Source organism: Aquarana catesbeiana, linkage group LG02 (genome assembly GCF_042186555.1).
Source record: "Aquarana catesbeiana isolate 2022-GZ linkage group LG02, ASM4218655v1, whole genome shotgun sequence".
Lineage (NCBI taxonomy): Eukaryota > Metazoa > Chordata > Amphibia > Anura > Ranidae > Aquarana > Aquarana catesbeiana.
In genome coordinates this window covers 644147776-644162268 of record NC_133325.1, presented here as the reverse complement: position 1 = coordinate 644162268, position 14493 = coordinate 644147776, and the positions used below count along the sequence as shown (strand labels likewise).

General features: G+C 40.8%; 1 protein-coding gene across 13 annotated transcripts in view; it reads left to right on the top strand.

The window, feature by feature from the left end:
* The window catches only part of MAP7D2 (MAP7 domain containing 2), a 221039-nt gene that overhangs the window by 154120 nt on the left and 52426 nt on the right, over positions 1-14493 (top strand). For 7 of the 13 annotated variants that reach the window (XM_073616483.1, XM_073616482.1, XM_073616481.1 and 4 more), the window contains exons 4-6: positions 4746-4857; positions 5486-5572; positions 10768-10878. In XM_073616483.1, coding sequence (XP_073472584.1) covers positions 4746-4857; positions 5486-5572; positions 10768-10878 — 310 coding nt within the window. Of the gene's footprint in view, positions 1-4547; positions 4633-4745; positions 4858-5485; positions 5573-10767; positions 10879-14493 lie in introns of those variants that run through there. The other 6 variants (XM_073616480.1, XM_073616485.1, XM_073616484.1 and 3 more) reach the window with 4 other exon arrangements.

The window sequence follows — 14493 nt, the reverse complement described above, 5'->3', positions numbered from 1 at the left end:
TGAATTTTTTATGTTTCTGTATCAGCAGTGGGGTCCTCCTGGGTCTCCTACCATAGCCTCCCTTTTCATTCAGATGGCGACGTACAGTGCAAGCTGACACAGTTGTACTCCGTGCCTGAAGGTTAGCTTGAATTTGTCTGGAAGTTGATCAAGGTTCTTTATCCACCATTTGAACAGTCCTTTGTTGCAATCTTTGCTCAAGTTTTCTCTTTCATTCACTTCCTGGGAGATTATGTGCAGTGCCATGGACTGTAAACTTCATGACAATGTTGCGCACAGTGGACACAGGAACATTAGGATATCTGGAGATGGACTTGTATCCTTGAGATTGTCCGTGCTTTTCCACAATTTATGTTCTCAAATCCTCTGACAATTCTGTGCTGCTCTTTCTCTTCTCCATGCTCTGTGTGGCACACAGACACACAACAGAGAGGTTGAATCTGTTTTTCACCATTTTTAACTGGTTGTTGATGTGATTTTTATATTGTCGGAACTTAATTGATACAGGTGAGTTTAATTACAAATTACAGGAGCATCACAAACTTGGAATGCAAATATGCAACTATTTCTTACAATTTTGAGAAAGTGCCAATCATTTTGTCCAGTCCATTTTTGGAGTTTTGCGTGGAATGTCAGATTTGGCTTTTTGTTTCTCCACTTTTTGTGTCCTACCAATACAAACAAAAGAAATAAACATGAGAATGCCTAAACATTTGTAATGGCAACAATTTTCTAGGCAAAGTGGTGCATTATCTGACAGACATGCAGGAGTGCCAATATTTATGGCCATGACTGTATGTGCTTATTTGTTATCCGTTGGTAACTCCTAAATTTTGAGACCATTGAAATGACTTAAGGGTGCAATACACCCACACTCGGATTAAATGCAAAAACACCAGTGGGGATCCCCAGGATTAGCTGCGAAAGGCAGCCCTATTCCAAGCAATAGGAGGCTGCCAGCTCCTGAAGTTAATTGAGGCCACTTACATATTATCGCTCATGCAGCGATCACTCACATGTGACTGCTGCATGAGTGATTTCATGTGAGTGTCCGCGATTAACTGCAGGAACTGCAAACCTCCTATTGTTTCCAATGGGGTTGCCTCCTGCAACTAATCCTGAGAATCCCTGCTGGGGTTCTCGCATCTAATCAGAGTGTGAATTTATTTGCAGGAGTGGAAAAGGCTACTTTCAGACTGGGGCGGGTGTCGGTGGTAAAGTGGCGCCAGCCAGCGACCAAAAAAGGGTTAAGATCACCCGCAAATCGCCACTGCAGTGGCGGTTTGCTGGCGGATTGCCGGCACTGCCCCATTGTTTTCAATGGGCAGGGGCACTTTAGGAGCGGCGTTAATTTGCCTCCTGCTCCAGAGGCTACTGGAATGGGGAACTTTTTCATAACTGCTGCAATTGAGCTGGAAATTTAGAGTTAGTATTTCTTCACTGGGTAATAGAAAATTATTAAATTTCAAGTTAGTAACCAATAAAGAGGACCTACCTAAAAGCGCTCTGGTTTGACACATTTTTATATGCTACATGAAAAATACAAGATGCCTTTTTTGTTGTGAAATTCCTACCCCTAATCTATAAGAGCACCAACAAGTGAGACATATACATATGTCTATGTCAGGGTCTATAAGGCACTGTTCCACCCTCAGTGTTTCCTTGCCGGAAGAAATAGGGGACTACCTGTTAAAACATCTAGTGTCTAGTCTCTGCTGGAGATTGTCTCATACATTATAAACTTTTTTAATAGAATTTATTTAACACCTAAAGTGATAAATGTGCCTTCGCGCTATCTAGAATGTGTATTACATCAAAAATAGATCGTTAAAAATATATATATAAAATATATATAGATTGCGGCAAAATCAGAAGTGTTCACAGTGACACCAATAAAAATTCAACAATAAAGGTGATTTCGCGCAGTGATCCAATATGCTAGGGATATCTCCTCTAAGTGTGATACAGTGAGAAATGATAACAGGTCTACCAAAATCGCATAAAGTTCATTCAATAAAAAGAAATTATAACTTCATAACTAGTTAAAAAAAAATATATATATATGGGCTAGTAAAGATCACAGCAGTGCTAGTGAAGTGATGTAGATAAAATAATCAATCAAGTGAAATATTAATAATAATCATATATATTATTCAATGTGCAGTAAAACTAAATAGTCCAAAAAGGAGGGGTGCATTTCCACCCATCCCTTCCTTTTTGGACTGTTTAGTTTTACTGCACATTGAATAATATATATGATTATTAATATTTCACTTGATTGATTATTATTAATATTTTATCTACATCACTTCACTAGCACTGCTGTGATCTTTGATAGATAGATAGATAGATAGATAGATAGATAGATAGATAGATAGATAGATAGATAGATAGATAGATAGAGAGAGAGAGATATAATATATTTACTAGTTATGAATTTATGATTTCTTTTTATTGAATGCACTTTATGCGATTTTTGCAGACCTGTTATCATTTCTCACTGTATCACACTTAGAGGAGATATCCCTAGCATATTGGATCACTGCGCGAAATCACCTTTATTGTTGAATTTTTATTTAACACTTGCCAAACTATCCAGAATATATAATTCCCTTTTGGCCGAATGTTGGCGTTGAGTTTACTCCTTGGTCACTTTTAGTCATATATTTTGGCATTGTCTATTAATCCAGCAATTTTGGTGTGAGGTGTCTCAGTGCATAACTGGCTTTCTGACCTTGCCAATCACCTTGACTATTTCTGTTTATTAGGATTGGTGGAGAATGTCGCCTTCATTACAGAGGATAGAACATTACATTTTATTATACTATGCATTTAAGGTGATCATACTATACTACATTTGAAAAAGTAGCAGCCACCACACTAGATTTTTGGAAGGTGTTGGTCAGTTCTATTATACCGTTTTTTATACGGCTATCTATTTGAATACGGGTTGAACTGACATAGTCTGGCAGTCTTGGTTGTCTGCCCTGTCCACAAATGCATGAAATTTTTTGCTCAACCTATCATTTTCTTTTGATACAGTACAGTCATTTTGGCATTACTGCTCATTTCTTCCTCCATTTTTCAGAACCTTGTTCCAGGCCAAAAGTGATCCCTGTATTAAGCCTTTGGCGATATCCTGTGTATTGATGAAATTTTGACCCTTGCTAAACAATGCATATTTTGTGATGTTGCCTATACATTCCAGCACATTATATTTATCGAAGTTGGGATGGTACTGCATGGGGGAGCTGGGGAGGGGGGGAAAGAGGTTTTTATGTTTTGACCCTTTTTCTGTAACTGGGCCCTGTGAGGCCGGGCTGTGCGCTCCAGCTGATATATTTATGGTGTCTTAAATTGTCTGTGTTTTTCGTAGGCACATTTTTTGTACTTTCTGTTCCTTTTTTTCATAAAGAAATTGGAGAATACTAAAAATCAGTCTTGCAATTTACCAGTCCCTCTCTGGGAGGACTCATAATTTAGAGTAGGACTACATGATAAAGGTGCATTAATTTAGCAGATTCCATGGTTATGTGCAAACGAATGCAAACAAGACTATGCTTGAAAATAAAACCTGCTTAAAGGGTAACTCCGCTTTTGTGGGGAAACAAATGGCAGGTAAAAAAATTAATATGGCATATACAATTGCTACACGCGTCATATTATAATTGTATGTCATTAAAAATTACCTTTGCAAACTGCAGCACTGTAATATTTTGTAAAATGCAATGCAATATGGCTACCTGGAGGCGTTCTGTACACAGATGATGTACAGACCCCCCCTTCCAATGTAATTTTCCTGCTTGATTGGCTTACTGATTTTTAATAGAACTCTGCACCAAGATGCAAGTCAGATTTTAGGTGTTCTTTGTAATAAAAATTTATTTTTGTGAGACACTCCCATATAGCTAATCACTTCTAAAGGGCACTGCAAATTAGAACACTGCAAGTGCATCAGCTGATTGATTAAAAAAAAAGGTCTCTCATTCAGATTCAGAAGAAACTTTTTTTTTTTTTTTCTTCTTCAAATTATAAAGTTTTTTTTGTCTTCTGTTTTTTTATCTATCATGTGACCGCAAAATCATCAACACCGGGAAAACTTCTCTTAAAGTGACATTTCTAGCTGTGAGACAGGATTATTCCTTGCACCTCCTCCAGGTCCCACAGTGCGGGGGGGGTGCAATTTAGAGATATCACATGATCAGGTATATGATCTTTTCAAAAATGTATTTGGGTCACTTATTTTGCTGTGTAACATACTTTTCATTTCAGTGTAGGGCATTGGCATGATCTATATTTTGTTGGTACTTGGGGGTTTAAAAATACTTTAAGCTTTGATGTACAGTCTAATTCTGCACAACTGAAAGTGCAGGTTCGTGTGACAATCCTATGCTGTGTAGCAGGCTGTGTGTGGTTGGAATGAGTTAATGCTGTAAAGTATCCTTCATCAGATTGCGAAGATCATTGGCTGCAATGCCATAGGGAGCAGATGCTAAAGCCAGTGATGCAACTTATATTATTTACTTCCTACAGCCCCTCTAGTGACAGCCAGTGACGATGAACAAAAGTAGCCACCCCCTCTTTTTCTTTTCTTCTGCTGGGTATGAGCTTATTCCCTTCAGATTTTAGACTGTAAGTCATTTATCGGCAGCACTTGTCACCTTCAAGGCACTTAGAATCCTCACTTGAATCTACAGCTGGATAGACTACCAAAGCAACTATCTTTTTATTCTGTTTCCTTTCAGGAGCGATTTGAGGCTATGATGCGTCGGTCCCAAGAACGCAACCAGCAGCTGGAACAGAAGCAAAAGAGATGGTCCTGGGGTGGGGCCCTGGTAGCTGGATCTGGAAAAGACGGTGAGTGCTTCCAGCCTGCATTGCAGTTAATGTCATTTTACATGCAAAAGGATACAGCTATATAGTTTGTGTTGGGGTGACCTATATCCTCTCTTATATGTATTGGACTGGTATTTTAGTTGGCTAGTATATTCCTCTATTTTGTCCTAAAAAGTAGACATACAGACATGTTTCACTACTGTTCTGTGCTGACTAGTACTCCCTGTATGTTTGCAATCCTTGTAAGAATAGTCATCAAGGAGTTAAATCCTTACAGCAGAGGCATTGATTCTCCATTGGAAGGTGTGCCTTGCAGTTGATGGGTTAAACTCTTGTGACTCTGCAAAAAAAGATAGAGGTGATGTAATGGAATCGCGGTGCATGATCCTTTGATGTGAACAGTGTTGATCTACATTTACTATTTATATAATTTAATCATCTAAATTGTCTCTAGGCTACTCCTTTCAACCTCCTTTGTATTACTTTTTAAAAGCTGGGGGTTCATTATGTTAACAATGGGCTTTGTATATATCATCTTTATTACATCTAGAACCTTTTATCTGCATATTTAGCACAATGTATTTCTGTTTTAATGCAAAATCACGTATTCTTTCCCATTCTTGTCTTGCTCTGGTTTTGTGCTGTGCAGGTGACTCAGAAACCCCCCCACCCCCTGTGCTAGATTTAACTGACACAGAGCCTGTGACCTCTGCTGCCGCTGATGAGTCTTCCAATGGTATTTTATGAGAACCCCAGAACCACTGTGTGTCTAAGTGTTTGATCACATCAACTTCATCATCAGCCCAGCTGTCTACCCTAAACGGTGTATAGCCTAGTGTTCACACAAGTGTATTGTGTACCACATTGTACATTACTGTTTCAAATGGATCCAGAACATCATGCATGACGTTGCTGTCCTGTGATGCATCCCATATCATGCTGGCCATCACCGACATGTGCTTTATGATTCCATTGCTTATGAAAAAAAAATCATTGAAAACATGGCTTGTGACATTGGTGACTTCATAGTTTTGACATTTATGGCTGTAGTATCTACAGTATATTGTTATTGTTATGTATCTGAAATTAATTATAGTTGGCAACTTTTGTGAAAGTTTGCTGAAACATAGTCAGGATATTCTATTATCTGGAAAAAGCCCAACTCTGTAACATGTGCTATCACTGTATATACATTCATGACAGGTGTAGCTCTCTGACAAAAGCATTATGGCAGCAGGTTAGGACAGCCATTCTTGATCCGGGTTCCTCCAGAGTCGGCAAGGAGTTCCTCGAGCTGTGGCTGATTGACCGCCCATTTGGTGCCTGCATAATTCTGTGTCCAATGCCACTTGCCAGAGCCAGCAGAATGACACCAGTGATCTTTTTAGATGTGTGTAAGTGTGGCATTCTGACAACCACTGTAAGGGAGGCATTCTTCCCACTGGCCACCACTATAAGGAGGGCATTCTTCCCACTGGCCACCACTATAAGGAGGGCATTCTTCCCACTGGCCACCACTGTAAGGGGGGCATTCTTCCCACTGGCCACCACTGTAAGGGGGGCATTCTTCCCACTGGCCACCACTGTAAGGGGGGCATTCTTCCTCCTGGCCACCACTATAAAGGGGGGCATTCTTCCCCTGGCCACCACTGTAAAGGGGTGCAGTCTTCCGCCTGGCCACCACTGTAAAGCGGTGCAGTCTTCCCACTGGCCACCACTGTAAAGCGGTGCAGTCTTCCCACTGGCCACCACTGTAAAGCGGTGCAGTCTTCCCACTGGCCACCACTGTAAAGGGGTGCAGTCTTCCCACTCGCCACTACTGTAATGGGGACATTTGTTCCACTGACCACCACTATTGAGGGACGCATTCTTCCCACTGGCCACTACTGTAAGGTACACGTTCTTCCTACTGTCCACTACTGTACTGGGAGCATTCTGACTACCACTGTAAAGGGGGAATTCTTTCCAGACCACCACTGTAAACAGGGCATTCTTACTGACCACAACTGCAAGGAAGGCATTCTTCCCACTGGCCACCACTGTAATGGGGCATTCTTCCCACTGGCCACCACTGTAATGGGGGCATTCTTCCCACTGGCCACCCCTGTAAAGTGGGCAGTCTTCCCACTGGCCACCACTGTAAAGGGGGCATTCTTCCCACTGGCTACCACTTTAAAGGAAGCATTCTTCCCACCGCTGTAAAGAGGACAATTTCCCCACTGGCCACTACTGTAAGGGAAGCATACCCCCCTGACCACCACTGTAAGGGGGCATTCTGACCACCGCTGTAAGGGGGACAATTTTCCCACTGGCCAGTACTGTAAGGGAAGCGTACCCCCCATTGATTACCACCGTATGGCATTCTTCACACTGACCCCTGATGAATTGATTGTAGCAGGGGTTTCCTGAGACCTGAACATTATTTCAAGGGTTCCTCCTGAGATTATAAAGGTTCAAAAAGGCCAGGGTTAGATGAAGTTTGGGTAGTATCAATCAGAGGGTTTTAGTTTTTCTTTTCTTTCTTTTTTTTTAAATACTGAGTATAAGGCCTCATGCACACTGGGCGTTTTTACAGCTGCTGTTTTCGGCTTCAGGGTTTTTTTTTTTCTGCAGCCATGAAAACTCCCCAGCATGCTATCCTATGTGTCCATGTATGCATAGGCTGTTAAATGTGTTTTTTTGGCAGGGGCATTTTCTGGCTGGAAATAAAACCCAGAACTAGTGGGTTTGAAGAGGAGTTTTTCAGCTGTAAAAACGCTCCGACTATCAAAAACCCTGAAGAACACGTCTGTTCTGCGTTTATGAGCATTTTTGAGCCATAAGCTTATGTGGGAGTATAGTTTTGCTAAAAAACGCTAATGCAAAATGCGGCAAAACTCATTTTTAACAGTGCATTCTACAGCTAAATCTACTGCCATTTTTGTAACGTCCAGTGTGCATGAGACCTTAAGCCCTCATTTTGCTGCCACATGGAAGAACAAATCTATTTTTGTGTGAAGGAACGCTTAGGCCTAATCCCCTTTTCTAGTTGTTGGGAATTTTTGATGATCTCTTTGAGCATTATATCATTAAGTGTTGCACTTTCAGTGGTGCCTAATATTTTAAAAATGGGACATCAGTTCTCATTTTTCTTGTTAAGAGTCCTCAGAAAGAGGTTTTTCCCTATAGACCCGAGAAGTTAATTTATAGGACTCTATGGGAGTCCTGAGCCACAAATTACAGAACAATTTAGGCCTGCCAGATATTACTTACCATAAATCATATTTAAAGTGGAATTCCAGTCAAATTCTAACTAGGCCTAAATCTTCTTCCACCCCCCTTCTATGACTGTTCTATTTACCCTGTAAAAGGAAAGATGCCAGTCACGTGATCGGCTCCCAGCGTCACTTCAGGGTAGAGGAGAGGCAGCGACAAACTGTAGAGAGGCCTTACTTGTTTTATCACAGGGATATGCAATTGGCGGACCTCCGGCTGTTGCAGAACTACAAGTCCCATCATGCCTCTGCCTCTGGGTGTCATGCTTGTGGCTGTCAGAGTCTTGCTATGCCTCATGGGACTTGTAGTTCTGCAACAACTGGAGGTCCGCTAATTGCATATCCCTGTTTTATTACTTTGTGAGTAAATCCTAGATTGCCTTGACACAAATATTTTGCAGTGTATACAGTATGTATTTGTGTATTACAGTACATAAATCTGGTTCTCTGCTGTAGGTTTAATTAATTTTCCCTGTCAGGATTTCCTGCCTAGTCATAATCCCTTCTTCCATCCCCCATGACTTTATCTGTTGAATAATGTAAAACATACCATATTATGTCACTGGCACAGAATCCAGCAATCCGTTTACAGATATGTTGTCAAACTTTGATGCAAAAAAGGAAAAAAAATCTCCATCTGAGGTTTTAGAGCAATTAATGCATAATGTGGTATGAATAATTTTTGCTTAGACTGCAGAGATTACCTTCATTTTTTTTTTCTATTGTATTCTCTGGTACTGACGTTGTTGAGGTTTAAACTCTGCACATCAATATAGGCCTTTTATTTTGATGAATATTATGGGAAACTTAATCTGTGTCGGCTAAAATAATCCTATTCTATTTATTTTACCATGCTTTACTGCCAGTGTTTGTCACAGCACTATATAGAGAACAAACTGAGCCCAAGAAGATACTTTTGGTTTTATGGTCCCTGGTACAGCGAGGACATAATCGTGACTGCAGCATAAATATTATTAATATTTAATATTAGACATTTACATGTACTGACAATTGACACAGCACTTAACATACTGTATATACATACTTGGGCCAATTTAGACAGGCGCTAGTTGACCTACCAGCATGTCTTTGGATTGTGGGAGGAAACCGAAGTAGCCAGAGGATAATGACATTAATCATGGGTGCAGCCGGATGACATAATTGCATACAGCATGTGCATTTGGAGCCTCCGTGAATTTTTTTGGAGTAGCCTTAATGACTCTGCTACTGCGACCATGGCACTAGTTGTACCATGAAATAGACAAATAGACAAATAACAGATTCCTTCATCCAGTCAAACAAGGTGGATGGAGGAATTCCCCCTCTGGGACATTGCATTTTGATAGCAGTGCCCACCCCTGTCGGAATATGCTGATCTAAAAAAAATTTCCAACATGTCCCTTCAACACAAGTCGATCAAATGACTATATTGTGATTTGGTTTTTCATATTTCTGCTCATTAATTGGCCTATAATGCGCCATGTTGCTTACTGCTTTGCACTGCTTAGCAAACAATAAAATTCTCCTATGCTCAGTTATGCAGCAAGCATCCATCTGCAGGTTGCCTAAAACGCCATGGAGGCGGCTATCATGTTGGCTTATCTAATCTTCATGAGCATCCAGTCTGTCAGTTTACACAGAGGCATTTTGTATCTTTGTGCCCCTGTCTTTGGAGCCACCTTTTTAATGCTTTTAGGTAAAATGAAGTGCTGCATTCTTATGACTATAGCTCCTCCTGTGATTAGTCAATGAATTACAATATACACTATGTGAGCGCCTCCTACTGGTTAAAACAATAATGATTAATATAACAGTAGCTTGGATTGGGATCTAAACTACAACCCACAGGCCACATTGGCCCGCTACAATATTTAATCGGGTCCACAGCTAGGATCAGTGGCATGTCCTCAGTGGTGCACAGATTGAGCATTCAGGTCAGCAGAGGCTGTCTGGTCTGCCTGCATTGTCCTCATTCCCATCCATGGTTTTTAAGACCATCGGTGTACTAGGAGCCAGTGACATTCTTGCCCCAGCACTCACTGGAAGGTGGAACTTTCTTTGTCCAGACCTGTCCTGCCTCCCGCCCTGTTGCTACAGCCACACTGTAAGCATTTCTTTCATAAGGGGGACTCTGTTGTGATCCCTGATGTAAGGTAGGGACTCTGTTGTGGTCCCTGATGTAAGGGGGGGACTCTGTTGTGGTCCCTGATGTAAGGGGGGGAATCTGTTGCGGTCCCTGATGTAAGGGGGGACTCTGTTGTGGTCCCTGATGTAAGTGGGGACTCTGTTGTGGTCCCTAATGTAAGGGGGAGACTCTGATTGGAACCCTAATGTAAGGGGGGGAGGACATTGGGACTCTAATAATTAAGGGGGGCTCACTGATTTCTTTTATTTTTTTCGACCTACAAATATTTGTAAGATATTTTAAGTGGCCCTTGTACTGAGAGGTTTGGAGACCCCTGGCTTAGATGGTATATGTCTTCTATAGCACTTTATATATCGGGCGGTTGACTTCTGGAGCAGGGCTGCTACATGGTAATATTGTTAAACTTACAAAGTTCTCTGTGGCATTGCTGCTCAGTAACTCTTAACAGGAATGTAATATGGGCTGTTTAAAAGGAGTGTTTGCATTACATGAGTAATCTCTTACCTGAATGTCTGATACATCTCTCTGCAGCCTGTGACAAAATGTCATCATCTACTATGAGTCTGCAAAGGCCAGTGGACTCGCCAATCAGTAAGAGGCTCTCCGCTTCCACCGCAGCAATCACACATTCCCCTGACCGAGGCAAGTGTACCTACCAGCTGTCCCCCTGCCTATCCATCTGCTTGTTTCTTTTCCACATTTCCCTAGCTTTCTCAGCTGTCATGCCTGTATTGCTTCTGGATTCCTTATCCTTCTCCAAAAGCTGTCAATAAAAGTTCTGGTGTGCTGCTGTATTTTCTCAGACACATAAGCAGTACAAACATCAGTGAAAAAGTGCAGGCTGCATTAACCCATAGGAGCCAAGCTGTAGAAGTTAAAATGAAGGATAAAATATGATTGGTTGCTTTGGGTCAATGCCCTATGACTTGCTTATTACTGTAAATAAGCTAGAAAAAGGTAATTCGGTAATTGGCAAAAGTCTGAGGTTACATCCTATAATCCCAAAAAGTCAAGTTTTGGCTTGTTGTGTTTTTTTTTGTTTTGTTTTTTTTTTTCTTGTGCTTTTCTGGTTTGAATGTTATGTTATGTTTTATTTATTAAAGTCTTCTACACATGGTATCCTATTATGTCATGCATCTGTAGATAAAAAAAAAAACGCACTTTTTTTTTTTTTTTTTTTAATCAAGTGAATTTTTTTATTAAACATCAGGATTTTGAATTTGCAGAACATTATTGAAAAGTGTTTTTTAAAGAGACAAAAACTAGAGATTTTACAGGAAAATCATTTTACATTTACTGTCCTCATCAGGTTGTGTAGTGTTCATGTTGTCTCTAAATACACTCCAATGTTAGATGCAATCTAACTGATTACATGAGAACTCTGCCTGCCATTTTAATGAAATCAAGATTGGAGTGCCGTCATCTGGATTTTTTTTATGCCTCAGTAACGAGCTGGATGTGGTAATACTTAAGTAAGCTGGCGTTGGGGATCCTGGTAAGGCATCTGTGTACGTTGTTGCTACAAGGGTAAAAAAACAGGCAAAGGGTTGTTTGTTTAATCTGGAAGTAACCTGGCTAGGAAGCTTCTAATGGGCACCTATGACTTTCTTTTAGGCTCAATTGTCACATATGTGCGACTTAACGTTGCAGCAACTTCAAAGTAGTTCATGCACTACTTTGGTCTAACTTTAATACATCTTGAGGGCCATAGACTTCAATGTTAACCCTCAAAAGTTGCATGAAAGTCATGCTTGAATGTTATACAATGCAACAGTTGACTATTATCACTGGTCAAAGCAGACACAGGCTGGTCATGGGATTAATATCATTGAGTCTCCTATACACGTGGTGTAACTAGAGTAAATAGTATTTGTATTTTTCAGTTCTAGATAGGGAATTCGATTTGAAGTGGATGAATGAATGGATCATAAGACCTTTTGTCAGTTTTTGTTTTGCGGTCTATTATCTATTGGGGAGATTTCCCTAAAGGCAGTAGTAAACTGCAAAAAAAGTAAAAAAAAAAAAAATCTTCTCCCTTAAATGTAATGTCATAATGTGCTAGTATACATCGCACATTATGACAGACTTGCCTGAAAACGAAGCTCTCTAGCGGCGTGCTGTCACCGCGTTCACGGGCAGCCACCGTTACTGACCAAGCCACGATGACATTACTCCAGCGCGTTGGAGTCACGGCCACGGCTCAGCTCTCTTTATGAACACACGCCATCCAACGCCATCCAACGCGCAGTGCACATGCACCGGCGACATCACTGGCACTGCTAAAGTAATTATCTTATTTACTATACCTACAGGTAAAATAATAAATAAATGCCGCGCTAAAATCTATATGAAAAATTAGTGAAGGATAATCAAATCCTAATCAATAGTCCATGTAGTGAGACTTCAATAAAGATCTAAAGTTATATTAATCTCCTTGGAAAGCCTTATTGGGTGATAGTAGGCTGCTGAAAGTCCAAAATAGTCCCAATTATCCGCTCAACAACAATCAGGAATATGTCAAAACAAAATGTGAAAATACCCAACCGATGAGTGGCGTGCTTACCAGATTGTAAGCCAAAACGGGCAGGTGGCTTAACCCAGCCTGGGCTTTGATGCAGACCAGTCACAGTGGGGGATGATGATTCGCACTCACATATGGTGTATGTTGAATCCACGGAAATGCATTTATCCCAAAAAATAAAGTGAAAACATAGCGTAACACTGACATATAAATAGGTGATTAAATAAAAAGAGTGACACTCACACAGTGAATGGGAAAAAATATTTTTTTCTTAATTAAACACCCGGTGTTTATAAAGATTGATAACCATGGATGCCACCCGAAAGGCCTCCTTACCAGATAACTTTTAATAGGTGAAATTCATATAGGTGAGTATAATCAGCTGCAAGTGAGAAGATCCATAGTGCACCCAACACCTGACAGAGAACCTGCTTACCAGAAAATAAATAATAAGTAGTGAGTCCTGCAATAGTATGGGTCTTGAACCGATCTTAAATCAGTGACTGTACAGAGAGGGCACCACCACCGCACAATGGACCTGCTTACCAGATGCCAGATCCCAAAAGGCAAATTGATGGTCAGCCGGATGAATGTACAGCTGATTGAATGAGGTGGATGTTCCGTCGCTACAGCCTCAACTGTGGGCTCCATGATTCACACGATGTTAGAACAATCCCAAAAAAAGGAACAATGCCAAAATAGTGTGATATCGTACAAACTAATTTATTATAAAAGTAAAAATCCACTTACAAACATTTATGTTTAAACGACACAGGATAAAACGATGCCGGCCGGCAACAGACAAACTCCCGTCCTCCTCGTTGGGGCGACGTGGTGACGTCACCGTTAGCAGCCACCGTTACTGGCCAAGCCACGTTGACATTACTCCAGCACGTGGGAGTCACGGCCATGGCACAGCTCTCTTTATGAACGCACGCCATCCATCGCGCAGTGCGCATGCGCTGGCGACATCACTGGCACTGCTAAAGTAATTATCTTATTTACTATACCTACAGGTGAGCCTTATAGGTTTTTACCTGTAAGTATGAATTAAAAAAAAAAGCATTTACTACCACTTTAATAACTTGTCCTGGGGGCACAAAATGACATCAGTGAAATACCCTTTGAAGCCATTGTTCATGACAACCGGTGTCCCTATAGTAAGTTTTCCCTTTTACCTCCTGTTGAGCTTACAGCTGTGAATGTTGGAGTTTATTTTCTGTACTGGTGTCAATGGTCTTAAAGAGTAATAGAGGGTGGATCTCCCTAATGGGAAACGGACAGCAATAAAAGCTTAAATAGGGGTTCTAACCATTCCAAATTCTATGCAACATAACAGCATTACAGTGACTCTAAACTCCGGTTTAAAAAGAAAAAGCCTTTTTTTTTTTTTTTTTTAAATATTAACTCATAAAAGCATGTTTTAGTGTTCTCAGCCTCCTCCAAATCTCCAAATTCCTTTTTATTTTTTTTTTTTCTTTTGAGCTGGTGTGATCGGACTGTTAGAGGGTGGCTACGTTGGCACCCCATGGCCACAGTGTATGTAGGAAAGCAGCCACTCTCTCTTGCTTGCTTCTGACATGGACTGGGAACAAAGGACTATCGGATTTGTAGTGTGCATAGAGCAGTGTCATATACATATCCGCAACTATTGTGCACTGCTCGTTCCAAACCAAGTGCAAAAGCAGAGTTTTGGGAAATCAGAGGATGTTACAAAGAATCAGAAAGCACAGTAA